The 25,939-nt window shown below is 44.5% G+C and overlaps 1 protein-coding gene across 2 annotated transcripts; it reads left to right on the top strand.

Moving 5' to 3' along the window:
- Nucleotides 1–1,993: 1,993 nt before the first annotated feature.
- On the top strand, nt 1,994–24,725 carry LOC118090638 (cystine/glutamate transporter-like). Of its 2 annotated transcripts, XM_035126575.2 has the most exons (12): nt 1,995–2,482; nt 4,687–4,813; nt 7,277–7,392; nt 9,221–9,346; nt 11,463–11,562; nt 12,066–12,110; nt 15,534–15,657; nt 17,755–17,858; nt 19,669–19,765; nt 20,903–21,052; nt 22,066–22,243; nt 24,048–24,725. In XM_035126575.2, exons 1-12 carry the CDS (start codon nt 2,269–2,271, stop codon nt 24,110–24,112), a joined length of 1,446 nt encoding a protein of 481 aa, XP_034982466.2. In that variant the 5' UTR covers nt 1,995–2,268; the 3' UTR covers nt 24,113–24,725. The 2 variants fall into 2 exon arrangements, with proteins under 2 accessions (XP_034982467.2, XP_034982466.2); XM_035126576.2 differs by lacking the exon at nt 12,066–12,110 and having other exon boundaries at nt 1,994–2,482.
- Nucleotides 24,726–25,939: the final 1,214 nt, after the last annotated feature.

The following is a 25,939-nucleotide window of genomic DNA, read 5'->3' on the forward strand; positions in this document are numbered from 1 at the left end:
TAAAGGATTAAATTGCTTGAGGACCAATAACCCCATTAGCGGCTACGCATGCTAAGAGAAAAGTCCTCGCATTGCGTGCCGCAGGAACTAATATGAACTCTGGGAGGGCAGCCGATAAACATCCCCTTCCTTTCTCCATCACTTAGCACAATAGGACAGGTCAGCCTTGCAAAATCCCACTCCTTTGGGGTGGATAATATTTTCCGACATATGGAGAAAACACTACAGTATTTGCTTCCCCACCTTTCCAGAGCCTCCCCCCCGCCAATCATCACTGCAATAATCGTTGAATAGGTAGGGTTACCTTGCTACCCTCTCACAATTTTTTTACAGACTGTTCACACTCATGGCGGGAGGCAGGGAGTTGTGTTAATTTCATCATAAAATCAACAAAGACTAACAAATATACTGGGCATTGACTTTCAGGAGTCAGAGCTGCCCACTTTATCAGATGCATGAAGTATGTGTTTGCAGATCCTACAAGTGTCCCTGCTTCTTGGGAGAAAAGCAATGACAAACCTAGACAACATCTTAAAAAGCAGAGACATCACCTTGCCGACAAAGGTCCGTATAGTTAAAGCTATGGTTTTCCCAGTAGTGATGTATGGAAGTGAGAGCTGGACCATAAAGAAGGCTGATTGCCGAAGAATTGATGCTTTTGAATTATGGTGCTGGAGGAGACTCTTGAGAGTCCCATGGACTGCAAGAAGATCAAACCTAGCCATTCTGAAGGAAATCAGCCCTGAGTGCTCACTGGAAGGACAGATCCTGAAGCTGAGGCTCCAATACTTTGGCCACCTCACGAGAAGAGAAGACTCCCTGGAAAAGACCCTGATGTTGGGAAAGATTGAGGGCACTAGGAGAAGGGGACGACAGAGGACAAGATGGTTGGACAGTGTTCTCGAAGCTACGAACATGAGTTTGACCAAACTGCGGGAGGCAGTGGAAGACAGGAGTGCCTGGCATGCTATGGTCCATGGGGTCACGCAGAGTCGGACACAACTAAACGACTAAACGACAACAACAACAAGAAGCCCCAATTTTCCAGGGACATCCCTCATTTAGAGAAGCTCTCCCGGCTTCTGATTTGATCCCACTTTTCCTTAGGATGTCCCTATTTTCATTGGAGAAATGTTGGAGGGTATGGAGTTATTTGACTGCTGAGCCATCTGAAGGCAATCCTGTATAGGGAAGTGTTTTTTTAATGTTTAATGTTTTATTATGTTTTTATGTATGTTGGAAGCTGCCCAGAGTGACTGGGGCAACCCAGTAAGATGTATGGAGTATAAATAGCAAATTTATCGTTATGGAATGGGCCATCCCTATTTTCATCGGAGAAATGTTGGAGGGCATGCATTTGTATATTGTTGGCATCCATCTGCCTCAAGATACAATGGAGTGCACTTCCAGGAGTGAAGTCTAACCACAGTGTTAGCAGCACTGAAGTGATTTCCTGGGGGCACAAACCTGGGCAGTGTGTGTGTATGGAGGTCCTGGGCTGCCCAGATGAAAAGACCCCCCTCTGATGTGGTCCAAAGGAAAGCAGAGCAATGTGTTTGACACCAGCTTAGCTGCAGGAGTTGCCAGGAGGAGCCTGGAGGCCTACAAGGCACCACCCAACCATCTTAGGGATTTGTGTAGGGTTTACTCCTTAGCCTTCTCCCCAAGATATCCCGGAAGGCAGCGGAGGTTTAGGATCACAATTTTCTTTCTCGTAGGTGGGCTCCCTTCCCAGGTTGACAAGCCCCACCTGCCCCTCGCTTCCCTCTGCAGCACATGCAGAAACCACCTTTTTGGCCATTGGACCCAGCATTGGTTGGCATTTCTTCCTTAAAAAGCTCACGTCACCCACCAGACATGGAGACAATATCCATGGTTAGGACTGGAGCTTGTATGTACTGCAAAGCCAAGTGGAGCAACATCATGATCAAAAACAAACTGTTTGTGTGAAAAGCCGGGAATTGGACTTGCACCACGCCACGTATCACTAGCTGTGGGCAAAGCCTTGCAGCAGACTTCCGTTTCGTGGGGTTTGGGCCCCCATTTCCCCTCCCACCTGATATTTTTGTTTAAATATTTGTTTACTTCATGCTCCTGTTATTCCAAAGCCTTCCCAGACAAACTGTACATACTCTGCCTGCTAAGCAAAGAGAGAGCGAGAGACTGACTGAGAGGAGAACTGAGCTGCGACACAGGGGTCCGGAAAGGAACTCGAGTTGTGCTCCCTACGGGGACTTCCTGTGGCTCAGCGGGGACACCGAATAAGGCATGGGAGTTTGCAGGAGAAGCAAAGCACCGGCAGAGGGGAAGGAGGCCGTTTTCCTCAGGAGGAAGATCACCCTCACCCGCGTCATTGCCTTGGGGGTCGGCACCATGGTGGGCAGTGGCATCTTCATTTCCCCCAAAGGAGTCTTGCAAAACTCAGGCAACGTGGGGGTCTCCTTACTGGTGTGGCTGGCTTGTGGGATCCTATCCCTATTTGGTGAGTCGTTGGGCTGCTTGGTGGTTTAACTTCCCTTTTCAGCCTGAGGTTATCACAAAGGCGGAAAGCCTTCTCTCCCACCCCAATGTGTGGCAATTGCGGTATAACAACTTAGGGTGTGTCCTCATATGGGGATGATGGAACCTCAAAATGGGCTTCTGTGGAGGACAGTGGGAGAATCTCATATATATATAATTCCCAGTATTAAATTCAGTTCTCCACATTTCCACATCAGTTTGTGATTTTTATTATTTTTAAAAATAGTCCTCATGAAATTTCACCAGCATTTTAGTGTGAATTTTTCCTTAATATACACATTTCTCTATGCAATGTTGCGCAGTGCGCGTATTTTCTTTCTTTCTTTTGGAAAAGCATATTTTATTATGTATCTTCTTTCCCCTAATACAATGCACTTTTGTATGTTATTTTCACAAATATATCCGTTTTTGTGCACACTTTGCCCTAGTATATGCATTTTTTGTATGCATTACTTGACCGGAGAATTACATTATTGCAATTTCTATTACTTTTATTACTATTACCTGTCTGGGTGGAGGATAGCCTGGTTTCAGTTGTCAATGCTCTGGCAACCTCCAGGTTAGACTACTGCAATGTGTTGTGTGTGGGGCTGCCTTTGAAGGTGGTTCGGAAACTACTACTACTGGTAATGCAAAATGCAGAAGCTCAGTTGTTAAGTGGCTCAAGACGGCATGAACATATAACACCGGATCTGTCCTGACCACAAAGGCTGCCAATTTGTACTGGGTTCAATTCAAACTAGTGCTGGTTTTGACCTTGAAAGCTTTATATGGCTTGGGACCTCTAAAGGACAACCTGTCCGCATAGGAACCGAACCCTGAGATCATCATCTGATGCTCTTCTCCGAGTCACAAGAAGAGAACGAGCTTCTTCTGAAGTAGCTCCCCATCTATGCAACTCTCTCCCATGTGAGGCCCGACTGGTATGAATGAACTTTGTCAACATTTTGGTACCAAGCAAAGATGTTGATTTCCCCGGGCATTTGGGTAGCGCCAATGATTGGATGTGTTTACGTTGATTATAGTATTTTTAATATGTTTACGTATTTTCTACTGCATTTTATTCTTGCAATTGGTTTGGAACTGTCTGTTGTGGGAAGGGATTCAGAAATTCCACAAACTAACTACACAGCAGGTGGCGCTGTGGGTTAAACCACTGAGCCTAGGGCTTGCCGATCAGAATCGAGCCGGCGGTTCGAATCCCTGCGATGGGATGAGCTCCCATTGCTCGATCACAGCTCCTGCCAACCTAGCAGTTTGAAAGCGCATCAAAGTGCAAGTAGATAAATAGGGACCGCTCCAGCGGGAAGGTAAACGGCATTTCCGTGTGCTGCTCTGGTTCGCCAGAAGTGGCTTTGTCATGCTGGCCACATGACCTGGAAGCTGTACGCCGGCTCCCTCGGCCAGTAAAGCGAGATGAGCGCCGCAACCCCAGAGTCGTTCACCGCTGGACCTAATGGTCAGGGGTCCCTTTACCTTTACCAACTACACCCAAGTTACACACTAGAACTCTTTTACCGGGTTTGCCTTTTCATATTAATCTTTTTGTTCTCATTATATTTTTATGGGGGTTGGTTAGTTATATTTTATAATCGTTATACTGCTTTTATGTTGCTAAGAAACATGTTTTCCCCCCTTTTAACAGAAAAGTGGGCTAGAAATTTATTGGAGAGAGGCCCATCTGCAGAGCCAGATTTAGGGGAGTGCGACTGGTTCAGTCGTACTGCATGCAGAACCTCTGGGGGCCCTGCAACAAAACGTAAAAAGTTGGGGGTGCTCAATATTGGTGTTGTCCAAGACGCTGCTGAAATTTGAGACCCTGAAGTCCTCTACTCCCAATTTGGCCATGCAGCCCACTGGGTGACAGTGGGGCATTCATCATCTCTCAACCCAACCTACCTCGCAGGATTATTGTGAGGATAAAATGCGGGAGCTCCTTTGAAGGAGAACAGGACAAAAGAATGGAAATTAACATCATCATCATCAACAACAACAACGCATCTTTGTTCTAAATATCCTTCCATTGGTACCAGTCCAACTTATTTTAGTGCAACTGAATTTCATATCAATGTACTTAGAATCAGGGATATTGCTGTACTTATCAGATAAGGGTGATGATGATAAGGAATGCACACTGGGTTTACATTTTAAATGTTTTCTTTCTAGGAGCCCTGTCCTATGCAGATCTTGGAACATGCATCACCAAGTCCGGCGGTCATTACATTTACCTGTTGGAGACACTTGGGCCACTGCCCGCTTTTCTAAGATTATGGGCGGAATTTGTTATGATCCGGTAAGGGCAGCTTTAACTTCCCATTGTTGTGTGAGAAGGGGGAGGTTCTCCGGAGAGACGGAGGGGCTTTACTGGGAGTTTTGTGTCTCTTTAAATCTCGCAACAGGGGCACTGTTCCAGCTGTGTTTTTAAAAGCAGCCAGCTGGTGGATGCAGCACCACTGAGATCTAACAAATGGCTGCAGAGACGTTGAGAGGGAGGGCAGAGGGGAAAGAATCTAAGAAAGGGATGGAGCAGGGCTTGGGGGAGAATGAATGAAATAATAGAGAAAACCCCATGGGAGAATAAAAACAAACCACACACACACACACACACACACACACACACACACACACAGCCACAGCCTTTCTTTCAGTCATGACATGAGATAGATGAATATTTCTTCCAATAAGAAGACCGCCACTGTACTTTTTTGCAGCAGCCGCAACAAAAGGTCTTGTTCTATAGAAATCAGTTTGATATATGATCTGCCCCTCCACCAATACCAGATAGCTACTAGGTAAACAGAGCCGTCTGCCACAGAACATCTGGGAGCTGCTTTCCCTGAGGAGAGGGATCTCACCGCTTGCAGCACCAGGACAGAGCAATGCAAACACATGGGCCCACCACCCTATTTCAGTGCAAATACAAGAATACACACACACACACACACACACACACACACACACACACACACACCACTCATCGACCACCCCACCAAGGTCAGGCCCATCCGTTCAAAGCTTGTTCCCTTTTGTGTTTGTTTTGCGTGTGTTGTCACAAATGCTGCAGAATTTAGAGGAGAAAGGGGGGTTGGGAGCAGGGGAAACCATTCCACTTCACACCAGAGGGGGCCAATGGCCATCAAAAGGCTTTGAAAATAATCCTAGTGGGGTGTTGGTGAGGCTCTGATCGCCATGTTTCAAGGCCTTTTGCTCCATCCCATGCATTTCCCCTGTCTACCCTGGACTGCATGAAGAACTGAGGTGAAAGCTCCCCAATGAATACTTTGGGCCAAATGTAGAACAGAGAAATGAAACCCAACCTCCAACCACTTGGAGTAGGGCTTCATTTCCTGTCACTTTTCAGAGCAGTGCAAAGTCCACTGTCAGGATTGGGGGCAGCACACCATCAACAAGGGCAACAAGTATCTCCCCCCTGCCCCCATGGGGGGCAGTAGCACCAGGGCACTTCTTTCATCAGCCTCGTCAGCTATTGCTTTTCCCATAATACCATGGGGCATCTCGGGCATAGTGAGGAAAAACCTGGGTTCTTATTTTGGTAGCTGAGCTACCATTCTCTACCCTGGTCTCCAAAGCAACATTAGTTCACCAGTTCAAATGAAATGGTGGCTGGGCTATTGAATGAAAATGGTTTTGGTCTATGGTTTGCTCTGAAATCAGAATCCCTAACCATGGTTGGGGTCCTGGCCTGAGGGCAATCTGTGGCCTGTCTGATTTGGGCAAGATTGCAATTTTTTGTTTCCTGTTAGAAATGGAAGGCTGTAATTGTAATTTTTGTAATTGTAATTTTTTGTTTCCTGTTAGAAATGGAAGGCTGTAATTGCCTGCCCTTGCACTTGGCAGAAAGGGAGTCTTACAGCTTCTCATTCGGATCCTGGAATTGTAGATTTGGAGAGGGGCCAATGGTCATCTAGTCCAGCCTCCTGCAATGCAGGAATCACAGCGAAACAATCCCTGGCAGATGGCTATCCAACCTCTATTTTAAAACCTTCAGTGAAGGGGTTGTTGTTGAGTCGTTTAGTCGTGTCCGACTCTTCGTGACCCCATGGACCAGAGCACGCCAGGCACTCCTGTCTTCCACTGCCTCCCGCAGTTTGCTCAAACTCATGTTGGTAGCTTCAAGAACACTGTCCAACCATCTCGTCCTCTGTTGTCCCCTTCTCCTTGTGCCCTCAATCTTTCCCAGCAACAAGGTCTTTTCCAGGGAGTCTTCTCTTCTCATGAGGTGGCCAACGGATTGGAGCCTCAGCTTCAGGATCTGCCCTTCCAGGGCTGATTTCCTTCAGAATGGATAGGTTTGATCTTCTTGCAGTCCATGGGACTCTCAAGAGTCTCCTCCAGCACCATAATTCAAAAGCATCAATTCTTCGGCGATCAGCCTTCTTTATGGTCCAGCTCTCACTTCCATACATCACTACTGGGGAAGCCATAGCTTTAACTGTACGGACCTTTGTCGGCAAGGTGATGTCTTTGCTTTTTAAGATGCTGTCTAGGGGAGTCCACCACATTCTGAGGTATATTCCCCTATCAGACAGCTCTTAACGTCAGAAGGTTTGTCAGAAAGTTCTTCCCAGTCCTCAATCCATGCTTTGGAAAAGTGTCTGAATGTCTTCATTTGTGGTTGTTTTAGAAGAGCAGACATCAACAGGAGCAGACAGAAAACATAGGTGAGAGGGAGACAAAGTTGCCAGAGAAAAGACCAAAATAAAATAAATGTTTTTGCCTTTGTTTCATTTTCCAGACCTGCAAATATGGCTGTGGTTTCCTTGGCATTTGGTCGGTACTTAATTGAGCCTTTCTTCACCCCGTGTGATGTCCCTCCTTTGGCTATGAAGCTGATCACCACCACAGGAATCAGTGAGTACCAAAGAGAACTAAATATCTAAGGTTGCAAGTTAATCCTAAATGTACCTGCCAAATATGAATACATTTCTCACTTTCTCTTGTACATTTGCAGATATTTCCACAGCAAAATATCATAAATAGGCTGAGAAAGTTCACAAATAAAGCAAATCTTCATAGCTCATAATACCTGTTTTTATGATGAGTCAAGAACCCTTCTCTAAATGTTTGTACTGATAGGGAGATATATTTTTAATACCCCACTTTTGCATCTCCACAATTGGCATTTATCAGGCCGTGCTGCTGAGGCCAGTACCAATAATAATAATAATTAATAATAATAATAATAATAATAATAGTTTGATTGATTGATTGTACCCTGCCCATCACTTGGTTGCCCTAGCCACTCTGAGCTGCTTCCAACAGAATATTAAAAACACAACAAAACATCAGACATTAAAACCTCGATTGCTTTAACCCAGCAGTAGCCAACACAGTGCCCTCCAGATGCCGCTGAACTCCCATCAGCCCCTGTCAGCATGGCCAATACTCAGGGATGATGGAAGTTGTAGTCTATCAAACTTCTAGAAGGCACCACATCAGCTGGCTGCCCCCACTTTAATCTCTTACCTAGCCTCACTGAGAAACTTGCCTTTCATTCCCAATAGCTGCATCTCAGTTCACTCTTAGTAGTCCATATGTTGCTGGACTACAGATCCCATCATCCATTCCCATTAGCCATGCTGACTAGGGTGGCTGGGAATTGGGATCCAGATCATTTGGGGGGCACCACATTTGCTACTCCTGCCCTATTCTAAGAAAAGAGGTTCCCAGTGCCGTATGATAACCGTATGAGTTCTCCTCGATTCACAATCCTAACCTTGTCTACTCAGAAGTCATGAATTTAGTGGGGTTTAAACTCAGGTAAGTGGGCTTAGGGTGGCAGCCTTAGTTCTCACAGGCCATCCATGAAATGCTGAGATATTTCTTCCTGGTGTCTTTAAAAAGTTTGCTAGATATATCCAAGGCAGTTTGTAAATGAACAGAAGCTGGTTTTCTTTTTGTTTGATGCTGTCAGCCAGTTGGCAAAGGGAAGGGCTTTTCAAAACCCAGTTAAAAGCTATTTAAAAGCCAGCTAGTTAAAAAAACAAAACGCCACTCACTGGCAATATTTAAAAACAGCAGTGCTCTTGCGTGTTTGAAAGCTTCACGCAAACAGTTGTAAACTCCTTCCTTATAGGGCTCCTCGGCCTTTAAGCTACGTGACCAGCAGAAAGGCAGGTGGAGCTTTGCTTTATTTATTTTTTAAAAATACTGATAGGCTGCTGTCTCATTTTTTAAAAATATCAGAGCAGTTTAAAACAAAAATACCCAAAACCGTACAGTAAAAACATGTATATGTATTGTTGATTAGCCATTGTGGAAAGATGTATTCTTAATTGCCTACACAGAATATAAAAGATTTTAGCAGGCATTAGAGATCTGTAGAGATCCAGCAACAGGGATTTATTGACATTTTTGCCAGTCATGCTGAAGTGCTATCAGAAAGTCCCATCAAGCTTGTGGGGTTTTTTTCTAATGATCAGCACTTTTAGTAAGTAAGCTTGCTGGAGAAGCAGTATTCGACCTCTCCATGGGCTGTTATGACACAGAAGCATTTCTGGTTCTGTTTTTTTTAATGTCAGCAAAAAGTCAACACTCGCTAGCTGTTCCAAAAGCATGAACATCACAGTCGTAGCTATGGTACAGTTATGGTGATTTCTCTCTCCTCCTTTTTCTTAAAAAGTATTTATGCATTTTCCATTTTTCTATTTACACATCACACCTCTCCCCTCCTTTCCAGCCCTAGTCATAGCCCTCAACTGCTGGAGTGTGAGCTGGTCAGCCAACATACAGACATTCCTCACAGCCCTCAAGATGGTCACGGTTGGTCTGATCATCGTTCCCGGGATGATGGCTCTGGGAAATGGTAAGACTGGCCAGAACCCTCCTACTGTGGCGTGAAATGAGCAAGGGGCATCAGAAGGGGCGGAAACCCGCAGTGGCAAAGAAATAAGAAAGCTGGGGGTGGTGAGAGAGACTTGCCAGGGGACCACGGTAGGCTTGATAACAGAATTCTGTGTGGGGTAGGGATGCGGGTGGCGCTGTGATCTAAACCACTGAGCCTCCTGGGCTTGCCTATGAGAAGGTTTGAATCTGCATGACGGGATGAGCTCCCGTTGCTCTGTCTCAGCTTCTGCCAACCTAACAGTTCAAAAGCACGCCAGTGCAAGTAGATGAATAGGTACCACTCCAGTGGGAAGGTAAGCAGTGTTTCCGTGCACTCTGGTTTCCGTCACGGTGTTCCATTGCACCAGAAGCAGTTTAGTCCTGCTGGCCACATGACCCGGAAAGCTGTCTGTGGACAAACGCCAGCTCCCTCGGCCTGAAAAGTGAGATGAGCGCCGCAACCCCAGATTCACCTTTGACTGGACGTAACCGTCCAGGGGTCCTTTACCTTTTCCCCCCTTTGTGGGGTACTTTTCCAGACTCATAAAATTGTAGAGGTGCAAGGGACCACAAGGGTCACCTGGTTCAACCCCCTGCAAGGCAGGGATTTTGCCCAATGTGGGGCTCAAACCCACCACCCTGAGATTAAGAGTCTCATTCTCTACCAACTGAGCTATCCCACTTGAGCCCCAGGTAGTTTTTACACATCCATGGTTCTGCTGAGGGCCAAGCCCTACATGCAGCCTACAAAGTAGGCACTCTGCTCCCTTTCTCACCCCAGGATATAGAGGTGGGGAATATCAGGCCGCTGGAAAGATCCCCACAAGGGAATGTAACCCTTAGGTTGAAAAAGGGCTCCCCCATTCATGTCAAGGTTTGAAGTTTTATGTGTGCAGAAACTGCCAGTAGAAGGTGGAATATGCTAGAACAGTTGTTTTCAACCAGTGTGCCGTGGCACCCTAGGGTGCCTTGAAATGATGGCCAGGGGTGCCGCAGACAACACTGGCCTTTGTCCCTCTTTCCTTCCCCCCCTCCTCCTCTGATGCTCTCTTGCATCTCTGCATCCCAAAGGCTTGCACAGCTGTTTGTTGCAGCAGCTCTGGCCACAAGCTCCCAGGGCGAATGGTGCCTCTAGGGCCGGGCAGGGGGTGCTTCCAGGCCCCTGCGGTGTGAGGAGGCACCTCTCTTTGGGGCAGGGAAGGGGGTCAGCTCAGAGACCAGGGGCAGCAGCTGCAGCTGCACAAAGGACTCCCAAGGAGAGGAGGCTGAGGGAACACTCCACAAGGGAGGGTGTTCAAAAAAGGGTGAGAGGCTGCCAGCTCTGCAGGCAAGGGTGACATAACTGGGCTCCTGAGTCCCACAGCGGTGCCACAGAAAGAATGTAGTTGGTCAAGGGAGCCATGGACTCAGAATGGTTGAAAACCTCTATGCTAGAATATTCTAGCGGGTCTTCAACTTCAGCTGTTGTTTTCTTCTTCTTCTTCTTCTTCTTCTTCTTCTTCTTCTTCTTCTTCTTCTTCTTCTTCTTCTTCTTCTTCTTCTTCTTCTCTTCTATGCTTTACTTTCATTTTGCATTTTATATTCGTGTGGTGTAATTTTCTGCTGAAACTGGTTTTGCTCTAAATGAGCTAAGCTTTGCCTTGCTAGGGAGCTAGCAACAAACTCTATAACTTATGCCTTAGTAAATCTACACTTCATGGGATGTGGGTGGTGCTGTGGGTTAAACCATAGAGCCCAGGGCTTGCTGATCAGAAAGTCGGCGGTTCGAATCCCCATGACGGGGTGAGCTCCCATTGCTCAGTCCCAGAATTTTTTTCTGCTGTCTGTGTATTTTTTTAATCCATACATCTGCCAAAGTTCCTCTACTCTGCTAATCAAACAATGGCCAGGTGTTCCGGGTCTTGGTTCCCAACAGTTCACCCATAATAGCCCGTTGCTGAGTCTGCACCTGTTGAACTTCTGCATGTTTTCCAGAAACAAAAGCAATGATACATGGCCTGTTCCAGCCAGTTCTCCTTATGCTGTTAACTGGCTGGGAAGAATGGAAAATGCTTCTGACCTAGGATGGTGTCTGCTGATGTTCTCATTTTTTGCAGGCCACTATGAAAATTTCCAGGACAGCTTTAACACAACTTCGCTGACGCTCGACAAGCTGCCTCTTGCTTTTTACTCTGGGATGTTTGCCTATGGAGGCTGGTAAGTCTTTTAAAATTCTAGTAGAGCTTTCCTTTGTTTGCTCAAATGGCAGAAAGAAAATGCAAATTAAGCAATAAATCAATCAATCTGTACTTTACTCCAGAGCTGGCACAATCCTGGATTGCAGATAATATTTATCTATCTAGTCTGCACCAAATATCTGTTGTAGGGTTGGGATGTAACTCACAATGCCATCTTCCTTTGTTCATTTCTTTTGTGAATTACTGAGCTGATCGTGCTTCACAGCTCATTCACTTTGGTCATTTTGATGCTCTTTCGTAAGATTCCATAGCTGTTTTCAAAAAGTCTGGTGTGCATTTTTATCTGTCTAATTTTATTACAGACATACAATATACGTATACATGGAAAGATGTATACTTTCGCAAAGTGAAGCTAATAGAGCAGGATTCGTTATTACTGGGGTCGGAGGGGGGAGGGTTTTTATTATTTTAAAAAAACCAGCAACACATATGTTGACCTTGTGTCTTGATTTCTTATTTCAGGTTCTATATAAGCTTTGTAACAGAGGAAATTGTAAATCCTAAACGGTGAGCAAACGGGGTGGGGGTGGGGTTCCCTTCTTTTCCGGTGTATGGAAAATGTGTTTCCAAAATAATTGAGAGCATCTGAGGGAGAAGAAGACCAATGGAGCAAAGGTTAGAAAGCAGAGTCTGCAACAGCGATGCCCCCAAAAGGAGAATCCCCTTAACTCTTAGGAGTCGGTTGGACCTCAGGAAGAGTTTAAAAAAAATAAAATAAAAGACTGAGTAAATTGGCATAAGAAGATCTTGCTAAATCAGGCCAAAAACCCATCTAGTTCAGCCTCCTGTTCTCACAGCAACTGACCAGATGCCAATTGGGAATCTCCTGTCTGAAATGCTGCAGAGCTGCTGCCAATCTGTGTACAGTAGCTAATACTCTGCTAGAGGGGTCAATAGTCTGACCCAGTATAAGGCAGCTTCCACTGTTCCTGCCCATTGAAACGAAGCAGTAGCACAGATGTCAGCTACAACATCCATCCATTCAGCTAAAGCTAAAGGTCAGGGAAAGCCTTAACAGGCAGGCGAGTTTTCAGTAAACATCAGAAACTAGCACCTGCCATTTGGTACCTTCTGAATCGCAGGCAGTGGGAGCCCCACTTCCGTACAGCTTTCAGAAGACACAGCGCAGGTTGCGACGGTATCGGCAGAATCTCCGCAGTAGATCTCAGTGATCTACTGAGTCTGAACAGAGGAAAATGGTCAGCCAGCCCTGAGTTGCTCCAGCTTTATACATTAGCAACAACTTGAAGGCTAGTTAACAGTCAGCGCAGGTTCTTCAACAGCAGTGTTCAATAAACGAGGCAGTTTGGATAAAAAGAGGGGCTTTTTAGGGTCTGCTATTCTTCTTTTAGAGAGGGACCCAGGTGGCGCTGTGGTTAAACCACTGAGCCTAGGGCTTGCCAATCAGAAGGTCGGCAGTTCGAATCCCTGCAACGGGGTGAGCTCCTGTTGCTCGGTCCCAGCTCCTGCCAACCTAGCAGTTCGAAAGCACGTCAAAGTGCAAGTAGATAAATAGGAACCGCTACAGCAGGAAGGTAAACAGCGTTTCCATGTGCTGCTCTGGTTTGCCACATGACCTGGAAGCTGTACGCCGGCTCCCTCGGCCAATAACGTGAGATGAGCGCGCAACCCCAGAGTCGGTCACGACTGGACCTAATGGTCAGAGGTCCCTTTACCTATTCTTCTTTTAGGGTTTGCTTATTATTATGTTTTTCTTTATTACGTTTTTATATGTGCTGGAGGCTGTCCAGAGTGTCTGGGGAAATCCAGCCAGCAAAAAAAATGTTTCTTAAAAATATATATATAATAAACTCAGAGGTGGGAGCAAACACAAAAGGGAACTCCTACTCATTTGAATGGAAGTGATGGAATATCCAGTGGAAGTGATGATATTCCAGCTGAACTGTTTAAAATTTTAAAAGATGATGCTGTTAAGGTGCTACACCCAATATGCCAGCAAGTTTGGAAAACTCAGCAATGGCCAGAGGATTGGAGAAGATCAGTCTACATCCCAATTCCAAAGAAGGGCAGTGCCAAAGAATGCTGCAACTACCGCACAATTGCGCTCATTTCACACGCTAGCAAGGTTATGCTTAAAATTCTACAAGGCAGGCTTAGGCAGTATGTGGACCGAGAACTCCCAGAAGTGCAAGCTGGATTTCGAAAGGGCAGAGGAACCAGAGACCAAATAGCAAACATGCGCTGGATTATGGAGAAAGCTAGAGAGTTCCAGAAAAACGTCTACTTCTGCTTCATTGACTATGCAAAAGCCTTTGACTGTGTCGACCACAGCAAACTATGGCAAGTTCTTAAAGAAATGGGAGTGCCTGATCACCTCATCTGTCTCCTGAGAAATCTCTATGTGGGACAAGAAGCTACAGTTAGAACTGGATATGGAACAACTGATTGGTTCAAAATTGGGAAAGGAGTACGACAAGGTTGTATATTGTCTCCCTGCTTATTTAACTTATATGCAGAATTCATCATGCGAAAGGCTGGACTAGATGAATCCCAAGCCGGAATTAAGATTGCCGGAAGAAATATCAACAACCTCAGATATGCAGATGACACAACCTTGATGGCAGAAAGCGAGGAGGAATTAAAGAACCTTTTAATGAGGGTGAAAGAGGAGAGCGCAAAATATGGTCTGAAGCTCAACATCAAAAAAACCAAGATCATGGCCACTGGTCCCATCACCTCCTGGCAAATAGAAGGGGAAGAAATGGAGGCAGTGAGAGATTTTACTTTCTTGGGCTCCTTGATCACTGCAGATGGTGACAGCAGTCACGAAATTAAAAGACGCCTGCTTCTTGGGAGAAAAGCAATGACAAACCTAGACAGCATCTTAAAAAGCAGAGACATCACCTTGCCGACAAAGGTCCGTATAGTTAAAGCTATGGTTTTCCCAGTAGTGATGTATGGAAGTGAGAGTTGGACCATAAAGAAGGCTGATCGCCGAAGAATTGATGCTTTTGAATTATGGTGCTGGAGGAGACTCTTGAGAGTCCCATGGACTGCAAGAAGATCAAACCTATCCATTCTTAAGGAAATCAGCCCTGAGTGCTCCCTGGAAGGACAGATCGTGAAGCTGAGGCTCCAATACTTTGGCCACCTCATGAGAAGAGAAGAATCCTTGGAAAAGACCCTGATGTTGGGAAAGATTGAGGGCACTAGGAGAAGGGGACGACAGAGGACAAGATGGTTGGACAGTGTTCTCGAAGCTACGAACATGAGTTTGACCAAACTGCGGGAGGCAGTGCAAGACAAGAGTGCCTGGCGTGCTCTGGTCCATGGGGTCACGAAGAGTCGGACACGACTAAACGACTAAACAACAACAACACTCATTTGAATGGGGAAAGAATGAAGTTGGTTCTCATTAGAGAGTAGGAATAGTAGTAGTAGTAGTAGTAGTAGTAGTAGTAGTAGTAGTAGTAATAAATTAGTAGTAGTAGTGAGAGACTCCCTGCATCTTCCAAACTAACCTCAAGGACAGAGTGACCCACAGTGCGTGAATCACAGTGGCGAAGTATCGCAATCTTGAAAACGACACATTTATACATACAGATACGTAAAGAAATATAATGCAAGCAACACATTGCCATCCAGCATATAATACAGGATCAGGGAGGTCATCAGGCTCCCAAAAGTAGCCTGTTCTTTGAGAAGAGATATGAGTATTCGAGTGTCCCTGTTTTCATTTCTGCACCTTTGGCAGGTCTTGTCATATTTTGGCAATAGCTTACAAGATAGGAAATGGGTGGGAAGAGAGAAGGCACCGTGAAATGTGGACCAAATAAACTTCCTGACTGTCTTTATTTTCCTATTTTTGCAAATGCCTTCTACGTTATTCAAGGTGGGTGGCCACAGGGTGAAGGGAAATCTCCCTCTAAAGTGGAACCGTGTATGAGAGAGGCTGCTTTTCTTCTTCAGGAATATCCCTCTCGCTGTAATGGTGTCCTTGGCCGTCGTCACAGTGTGTTACATCCTTACCAATGTGTCTTACTACGCAGTCCTGACACCACAAGAGATTCTCAGCTCTGACGCAGTAGCTGTGGTGAGTGTGGCAATTTGCACGCTGTCTGTATTTTTAGACCAATATTACCAGGGGGGCAGAGGAGAAGGGAGATGGTCTCGAAGGCCTATTGGACATAAATTAAAGTAACAGATTGTAAATTCCTAGGGCAGACATCTGTTTCCATCATGGGCAGCAAAGAGGAATAATACATGCTTTTCTAAACTGTTCAAGGAAGAATCTTTAAATTGTGCACCTACAAATGAGCAAAACCAGACAGAATACCGAGCACTCCTAGATTTTTGGTTCACTCCAGATCAATATACCTTTATTCAGCATAAGGCAGCAATTTATGTATTGTCCCTCAACTGTCTGGACACAAATTTGGATAGGCCTTTGCGGCTGATGTGCTGACCTCTTCAAGTTTGGGCTCATTTTACAGGTGGCCTCTGCTGGCAGCAGGGCTGTGGCAGCTTTCAAATGTTTTGCAATATCTTGTGACATGCACAACTACCTTCCTGTTGGACAGAACTTGTGTACTCACCACAATGAGCACCTGGCTCTCTGAAAACGACTTTTGTCACTTGAGGCCAGATATATATTTCTCTCTCCCACCCTGGGCTGGCCCAGTTTTTGCTTTTTTATTTATTTGCTGTTGTTGCTGACATCTGTCTGTCTCAGGAGACAATGGAGGAATGTACCTTTGGGAGTGAAGTCAAACCATTGGAGAGATAAAGCGCCGCCTGCGGCTGCAGAGACTGATACGGGAGAGACATGTTTTGTTGCAGCAGGGGCAAGTGAAGGCATACAGTTGTGCTGCTGCAGATGCATCATGGTGTGTGTTCTCTATGTGCTTCCAGCAATCATTCCTCCTCTGGTCATTGCTGTGGAGCAGAGGCGTCTTTCCCATAGGGGCTAGTGGCTCATTGCGCCAGGGCGCCGGCCTCTCAGGGGCACCCCAGCATTGGCCGGGTGCAACGAGCCACTAAACCCTTTGGATCCTCCTCATCCTCCTCTCCCTCGGCCGCGGGAATCCCCTCAGCCACTGCCCGCCAAACCGCTGTCGCCTGAGGGATCGGGTCATCTTCCTTTAATAGCCACATGATCAGGAAAGTGGAAAGTGCCTTTTTGCTCTTTCTGAGCGGCTAATGCACAAAGGTGGAAGACGCGCGCTGTAGCTCACTCTGTTTGCGCGCGGGGAGGAGGAGGAGGACCGGCCAGGATCGGGCAAAGGGAAGAGGTAATGGTCGCTCTCTGCCTTGGGAAGCGGGTGGGGTGCTATTGCAGGCTCCGGCTTCTGACAAGTCAATCCGAAGTAGCGATCAGGAGCCCCCCGTTGGCCCAAATTGTTCCATGCCTCATGCTGCCTAGTGCAGAGATTTCGCGACAGAGAAAGTGGGTGGCAAGGAGTTTCCCCCAAGTTGAAAGTGGCCAATTTTAAAAAGTGGGGAGGCGAGGCGAAGCTCTCCCTTCAAGTTCAGAAAGGCTTGGTGGGGAGGGGAGCCACGTGCAATTTAATCTGCGCAAATTAATCTGTTGGGGGGGGGAGAACGGTGCCTTGGAGGTGCGCAAGGAGCAGTTGCTCAAACGAAAAAACAGCGCGCGGCTCCGACTTTTCGGCTGGGAATGGGGGGCGGGGCACCGGAGGGATCTCTGAACTGCGGCGCTGGATAGGCTTAAGATGGCCCTGCTGTGGATACAGGGCCGGTGCTAGGGCTTTTTGCGCCCTAGGCAAAACACCTTTTGGCGCCCCTGGCACATGCGTCATGGCCTAGATTGTTCTCCAGCTCCTTGTTTAACCCCCACAACAACCCTGTGAGGTATATTAGGGTGAGAGGCAGCGACTGGCTCACACAGCGAGCTTCATGGCTCGCTGGGATTTTGAACCATAGTTTCTCAGGTCCTACTCAGACACTCTAACCACTACACTACACTGCCTTCATTTACTGTATGACATAATAGAAAGTTCTACAGAACTCAAAGGTTTGTACCCTATGATGTTGTGGTTGACCTTTTAAAAGTATTGCTATAACATGGATTTTTTTTCTCCAGGGCCCAATATGGCCACTTTTACTTTTCAAAGAAATACTGTAAAGGGGAAAACAACAGTCTGAAAAAGCTCTCTTGGTTTTCTTCCAGAGTTTTGCTGATAAAGCTTTCAAGAGCATTTCCTCTGTGATTCCAGTACTTGTAGCTCTGTCTTGTTTTGGTGCTTTGAATGGAGGAATCTTTGCTGCTTCAAGGTAAGGGCTTGCCCATTTCAAAGCAAATGTCCCTATTACAGTAAACTGTTCACAGTTCCTTATCTTGTTAGTGTCTCCCTTCTAACAAAATGCTACTTTAGGGAATAATACAGAAAGCATTTCCCCTCCAAAAAAATAATTTCCAAATGCTGGGAAGTTGTAGCTAAAGAAACACAGCACAAACCTAAGAAAAATATTTTTCTGCACACCTTAGGGATAATGTCTGTATAGAAAGTGAAAAAAGTCAAGTGCATTGGTATAGTTTATTTTTATTTTATATATATATATATTATATTAATTTTTTGCATACAATCTCCATACACCACATAACATCTTTTCACATCTTTACAACATTTTGGCTATAAGCCTTGGACTTCCATCAACCACGTCTAATGATTTTCAATCTTCCTCACTTACCTTGCATTTCATTCTTTTCACTATTACTTTTAACAGTCCATAACTAATAGTCCATTTCTTATTTCCCCCCTTCAATATTTCATATAGTCCTCCTTACGAAACTTCTTGCAGTCCTACAAGCGTAATCTGTTGATTACAATTGTTTTTCAAATAGTTCACATATTTACTCCAATCTTCTAAAAACTTCTGATCTCGCCGGTTTGGAATTCTTCCTGTCATCTCCCCCCCCCATGTATATATATATATATATATATATATATATATATATATATATATATTAATTTTATAAAACTGAGAAGAAGAAAAAACATATAAAACACACACAAAAAATCACATAAAACTCAAAATTACAAAATGTAAAAAGAAAAACAACAACCATATTTATCATTCATGTATCCTAACATTGTTGACTTCTTCAAGTCCCTCCTTTCTGCTTTTCATTGTATATCATCCTTAGTAACTTCTATATCATACTTCAATCATCTTATTATTACCTTAACTAACAAAAATTCACCTCATATTAATTCTTTATCAACATTCAATTCTTATATTACCCTTATATCTAAATCTTAGTATACTACAATACCTCTACAAATCCTCCTCTACAACCTCCCTGTACTTCCCAATCTTATTTTAAACATTTCCAATATTGCAATTATTTCTTAAATAAACTTTAAATTTCTTCCAATCTTCTTCCACCGACTCTTCCCTCTGGTCAAAGAGTCTCCCGGTCAGTTCGGCCAATTCCATAAATTCAATCATCTTCATCTGCCATTCATCCACTGTAGGTAGATCTTCACTCTTCCAATTCTTAGTCAATAGAATCCTTGCTGCTGTTGTGGCATACAGAAAAAAACGTAGTATTTTTTTGGTAGTTCCTCTCTAACTATCCCAAGTAAAAAAGCTTCCGGTTTCTTGATAAAGGTATTTTTCAACACTTTTTTCATTTCATTATAAATCTTCTCCCAGAATGGCATTCTTCCTGTCATCTTATCCAGTTCTGCATAGTCCAGCATTGGTGTAGTTTAAAGAGCATCTAAATTCACTTCAATAAAGACAGCCAATTTTTGCGAGCTGATATTTCACAAAGAACTTTTCTTTAAAAAACCAGTCAATGGACTGTGAGTGGTGGAAGCTAGAGAACAATTTTGAATAACGCTTACATTTCAGTGATAGGAATATAAATAAAAAGGAAGTCTTCTCCAAATTTACCAGGTGCAATGCTGCTGTTGTGGGCTTCTCTTTTCCTAGAGTATGTGATATCCCTAACACTTTATGATTTCTAAGGGGGGGGGAGAATTTTTTTCTTTTAACAAAAGGAGTGTTTAACAAACCTCCAGTAAGCATAGCAAAAAAAGGAAGTGGAATTCAATGTGCGGATTTTGTTCCACAGAATGTTGTTTGCAGCTGCCCGGGAAGGACAGTGGCCAGCTCTCTTTTCAATGATACACCTTGAAAGACACACTCCACTTCCAGCCTTGATACTAATGGTAAGAGCTTCAAGGTTTGCTTTAGTGTGTGGTTGGGTGTAAAGTGCAGTGCAAGGGGGGGATTTTGCCCTTAGAAGACTGATGATCTGTAATTTCTTAAACACGTGTTTCTTAAACGATAGACAGTGTCAGGCACTGCATGTACACAAACTCCATAAAGGTAGAATATTATCGGTTTCCATGTTTGAAACAAATTGGCCACACCACATTAAGACACCTTGGTTTTAGCCTCTTCATCTTTGGGCAGGTAATGCTTTGTCACATCCATGTCGTACTTAAAGGATGCTTGTTGTTAGTTACTGAAAGAGGGCAGATGGATAAAGGAATTGTCTATTTTAGATAAGAATGGCTGAGTTTAGTTGGGGTCGTTTTATATTGTTCTTAAGTGTTATATGTCTATTTTAGGCTTGCCATATTTCAAAAAGTTAAATTCCTCATACCTGCAAAGTTGTTGAGCTTTTTTTTATATAGGAAACCACCCAAAACTGAAGAGCTTTTTTGGGGAAGCCTGACCCCAAAATACTGATTTTTGCGATTTTTGAGGTATCTGAGCTGCTTTTTCCATTCCACTGCCATACAACCAGGTTTCCCCTGACAAAATTCCCCCTGACACCATTTTTACGCCCAGAAAAACCAGGACATGTCAGGAATTTTCCTGACGTGTGGCAAGCCTAGTCTATTTCTATTTGTATTTTTTTTGTTCCATGAGACTGATTAATACTTTTAAATGTGTTTGTGGGAAGAGGGGGTTATTGTGTTGTTGCTTTTAACTATTTAAAGAAACACTGCCAAGTTTGAGAAGCACCACCTTAAGGTATCTGGGGTTTAGGGTTTTGTATATTAACACAAGACCCTTGAACCTGGGGGCTGGTAGCATGTGGGCAACTGGTGTGCATGTTTCAACAGACATGTTACATGCTGTTGGCCATCTGCCCCCATCAGCAATTTTGTACTAGTTGGGAGTTTCAGGGCCAAGTCAGGTCTCATCAACTGAAAACGTTCCCATAATTCTGCTCAGTAGTAATGGACAAGTGTTATACAGTAATGAGTCACAAGGAAAGCCTAAAAGGAGCATGGGAAAGTGGTTTTGTATTCTACTGACATATTTCCAACACCGCCATTTTTCTCCATCTGCAGTTGCCCTTGATCTACTTGATGGTGTCCATTGGTGACCTCTATGGGCTGTTGAACTTCTATAGCTTTTCACGCTGGTTCTTCATAGGTCTTGCCACCCTGGGGCTCATGATACATCGTCATCGGCATCCAGAACTGCCAAGACCCTTTAAGGTAAGAAGACTAAAGATAGTGGATACAGGGAAGGGTAAAACTGTGCTTCTATCTTTTACCTAGCTAAAGGAAGACACAGGCACATAAAGGGGGGAAAGGGCAATCCCAGGGCACAAAAATCCAGACATAATGCTCAAGTGGTTTGTCGTTCTCACCCTGTAAGATCTCAAATGTATACTGAAACCATGGTTTTATCTGCCAGACGAAGCCTTGACCCCAGGGAGGATTACCCAATACAGGACCCATTTTTCATCTTGTAAGCCAGGCACCCCCAAACTTCGGCCCTCCAGGTGTTTTGGACTACAATCCCCATCATCCCTGACCACTTGTCCTGTTAGCTAGGGATCATGGGAGTTGTAGGCCAACAACATCTGGAGAGCCGCAGTTTAGGGATGCCTTGTTGTAAGCAGAGAGATGGGGAAACCGCCTTAACCACAATTTGCTTAATGATGATGGGGTGTCCATGTTTTTGATATCCATTTGCAGCTAATCTTTAACCACCTCTTATATGGCCAAGTGTAATGCTTAACCATGGTTAAGGAAAGCAAGTCACAATGAAGTATGTCTGAAGCTATTATTTTATAAGCTGCTTAGGGGGGGTTTCATTGCTGGGTGGCCATATTCTGTAAATATTGTGTTACATAAGCAGAAGCAAAGTGTGAGCCTTGCTCACAGGCTGCTAACTGAACAAGAACAAAAGGGAATCAAGGATCCATTAGAAGCCAAAAATAGGAGAAGGGGAGAAAAATGCCACCATAACATGCCAGTATTTGGGAAGAAGCCATAAAGAAACCCTAAACCAGCTCCTTTTCCTGCACTTTATTAAAACTAGAGGATGGAGACATTGCTAAGAGCATTGTTGTTGTTTTTAAGTGCTTTGTATAGGGATGAGTTATGGTCCTTTCCATCTCTCGAATTAAATACTGTATACGACTCTTCTCCATGTTCAAAACATGTTTCTTTTTTGCATTTATGCAGAACTTTATTTTCCAATTTGACCCTTTTTCCTTTAGGTGCCTTTGTTTTTCCCACTAGTGTTCACAACAGCCTGTTTCTGCATCGTGGGGACATCCCTGTATTCAGATCCTGTGAACACCAGCATTGGCTGTGCTGTGACTCTGTCTGGCTTGCCCGTCTATTATCTGGTGGTGCAGAAGACTAGGATCCCAAGCTGCTTCACATCCGTGTTCAGTAAGTATGGCATCAGCTATGGTAGCTCAGAACTGTGAAAGGGAAGCTTCAAAATTAGCGTAAATGAGGCCCGATTTCACACATGGCACATGACACTGTTTGTGGCTCACAAGCTGTCAAGAGGAGTTCTGCGTCTCCAAAGAGTTGGGGACAAAGTTCCCTCTGTCCTTTTATAAATGTGTTGTTGTTTTTAGTCGTTTAGTCGTGTCCGACTCTTTGTGACCCCATGGACCAGAGCACACCAGGCACTCCTGTCTTCCACTGCCTCCCGCAGTTGGTCAAACTCATGTTGGTAGCTTCGAGAACACTGTCCAACCATCTCGTCCTCTGTCGTCCCCTTCTCCTAGTGCCCTCAATCTTTCCCAACATCAGGGTCTTTTCCAAGGATTCTTCTCTTCTCATGAGGTGGCCAAAGTATTGGAGCCTCAGCTTCAGGATCTGTCCTTCCAGTGAGCACTCAGGGCTGATTTCCTTCAGAATGGATAGGTTTGATCTTCTTGCAGTCCATGGGACTCTCAAGAGTCTCCTCCAGCACCATAATTCAAAAGCATCAGTTCTTCGGCAATCAGCCTTCTTTATGGTCCAGCTCTCACTTCCATACATCACTACTGGGAAAACCATAGCTTTAACTATACGGAGATTTGTTGGCAAGGTGATGTCTCTGCTTTTTAAGATGCTGCAAAATGCCAGCATCTGTGCAGCAGAAACTATGCTCAGATTATTATTATTATTATTATTATTATTATTATTATTATTATTATATTATACCACCCTTCAGCCAAAGATCACAAAGTGGTTTACAGTATAAAAACCACAAAAAACACACCATAACAAACCACCCTGAGATCTTTGGATGCAGGATGGTATATAAATTTAATAAACAGTGATAATATCCACAGTCCTCCACAGTAATTTAGGCCTGTTGCACTTCCCCTTGTCACACAGTTGTTGTTGTTTAGTCGTTTAGTCGTGTCTGACTGTTTGTGACCCCATGGACGAAGTCACACATATAAGAACCCAAAAAGCATTGTACTTACCTTATGAAGTTTTGGTAAAGTCATGAAGAATATAAATCAATGCATGTATAATACTGCTTAGAGCTCAACCACAGGAAAGGTTAAGCATATGTCTAGTTCCAATGAACTTGGTAGAGACTGGAGAAGAAATCTTCAAGAAGGCATTCCTCAAGACTACTTCACAAATGTTAGCAAGCATATATACCTATCTGTATAGTGCAGGGGTGGCCAGCTCCCAAGAGACTGCGATCTACTCACAGAGTTAAAAACTGGCAGTGATCTACCCCCTTTGGGGGGGGGGGTTCAGGTCAAAGTTGTTGAGCTTTTTTTGTGGAAGGAGGAAGGCCCAAGGCCCATTTTTTTTGGGGGGGGGGGTTCAGGTCAAAGTTGTTGAGCTTTTTCAGGGAGGGGGTAAAATGCTGAGCTTTTTTTAGGGCAGCCACAGTTGTTCAGCTTCTTTTTGGGGGGCAGTGATCTACCAGTGATCTACTGCAGATGTCCAGTGATCTACTGGTAGATCACAATCTACCTGTTGGACATGCCTGGCTATAGTGTATGGCTCTGCCCTGTTAACTACCAAGAAGCATGCTAATAATTTTAACTGCATGTAAACAGGAAGTGAAACCAGATAGTGTCTCTCACACTTCATAGGGAATAGGTTCACAATGTGGACCACGATATGTCTGATTTGTGAAGCAGCCAGAGTTTTGTGTTTTCGCGGGAGAACACCAAATGATGCCTCTCCCAAACGCAACTTGTCCTCTGATTTCCTTGTTGCATTTGTCTAGATTCCATCACAGTAAAATTGCAGATCCTGATGAAAGTGGTGCCCCAGGATGTCCTAACGTACTGAAGGATGTGCATCCCAAGGACCTTCCACATCTGTTCTTTGGGAGCTCCTCACACTCCAACTATGAGGGATATGCCTCTAAGTCCACTTTTAAACAAGAAGGCAGACAACTGTGACAAGCCATTCTCTTCTTACCAACAATTAGCCACAGCATTTGGATATCAGAAATTTAAAGGGTGGTCTTGTTTTGGGCAAAAAGCATAACCCAGTTCTGCTTAGATCAGGAGTGGGAAACCTCAAGTCTCTCTGTCAGGCCTAAGGACTCTTTCTAGACCACATCTCTCATCAGCCTAGCTCTGTGCATCCTCCCGGAGGGCTTTTGCCCTTGAACTACGGTCATGCCTCCTACTTGTCTGGATAGAGGTGTGAGTCTGGAAAAAATCTCCGACTTTTGCATGGTTGGAATGTTAGGCCAGTATTCAATCTCAGCATATAGAGCAGAAAAATTGGAACAGACCAATGGTAAATCTAGTGCAGGGGTTGTTAAACTGTGGTCCACAGACCACCAAGGGTCTGTGAGCTTTGTTCAGGTGGTCTGCAGTTGTTCTGTTAAAACAATGGAAAAGCATACAGCATCTAGCACAGTACATTACACTTGCTACAATCGGCAGGGGGGGGGGGAAGTGGTCTGCCAAGACCCTCAGCCATTTTCATCCATGGAGCAAAGAATTTGGGAACCACCAACAGAGTGGACACCAGACTTTATAGTATATTAAAAGCTGGTGCCCGGCTGAGGAAGCTTGCATATCTGCATGTAGAAAACCAGGGAAGATGGAAAATTCAGTATGATCACCTGGCTAGAGACATAGCAAAAGTAATGTTGCTTAAGGGACCCAGGTGGCTCTGTGGGTTAAACCACTAAGCCTAGGGCTTGCTGATCAGAAGGACAGCAGTTTGAATCCCCACAATGGGGTGAGCTCCGGTTGCTCGGTCCCAGGTCCTGCCCACCTAGCAATTGGAAAGCACATCAAAGTGCAAGTAGATAAATAGGGACCGCTCCGGCGGGAAGGTAAACAGCGTTTCTGTGCGCTGCTCTGGTTCGCCAGAAGCAGCTTTGTCATGCTGGCCACATGACCTGGAAAGCTGTCTGCGGACAAATGCTGGCTCCCTTGGCCTGTAGAGCGAGATGAGCGCTGCAGCCACGGAGTCATATTCAAGAACAAGCAACTTCATTTGGTAGAGATATTAAGGAGCCATTTTAAGATTAGTGGACTGTACTTAAAATACATTTAACCTTGCAGGAGCTAAGTCAAGTGGTAGCTTATCTATGGTAAAAGAGTTGTGGCCAAAATGACATTTGGTGGAGTGGAGCTGCCTAACTCAACACTTACACATGTGAAACTAAAAAAAGACACAAATAAACATCACCACCTAGTCCCAAATACTTGCAATTTCACCACTCAATGGTCACAGAAAGTGAGGAAGCTCCTCCTCCTGGATAACCTCTCACATCAAATTAAACGAGTCTTACTCATCCTGAAGAATTCCTTCTAACATGGAATGCTTTCCTAGCATACAGATAACTAATAGGCTGCAATTCTAAGACCACGTACCTGAGTGAGTGAGTCAAATTGAACTTAATGGAACTTACTTCTGAATAGACGTGGTTAGGATTGCAGCCTAAAGCACAAATTACACCCTGCATTGATGAAATGAACCTTCATTTTTATTAGACAAAGGCGCTTAATAGTACAGAGATATGGTACAGGAAAATTTTATATGTATTTTGGATTACAGGATTGTAATGATTTATATATTTGTTGTGTTAAATTTGTTATAATTGTAAATGGTTTTAGGAATGGAAATAAAACATTCTCACTGTCTGCTGTT

The sequence above is a fragment of the Zootoca vivipara genome, chromosome 10 (genome assembly GCF_963506605.1).
Source record: "Zootoca vivipara chromosome 10, rZooViv1.1, whole genome shotgun sequence".
Taxonomy (NCBI): domain Eukaryota; kingdom Metazoa; phylum Chordata; class Lepidosauria; order Squamata; family Lacertidae; genus Zootoca; species Zootoca vivipara.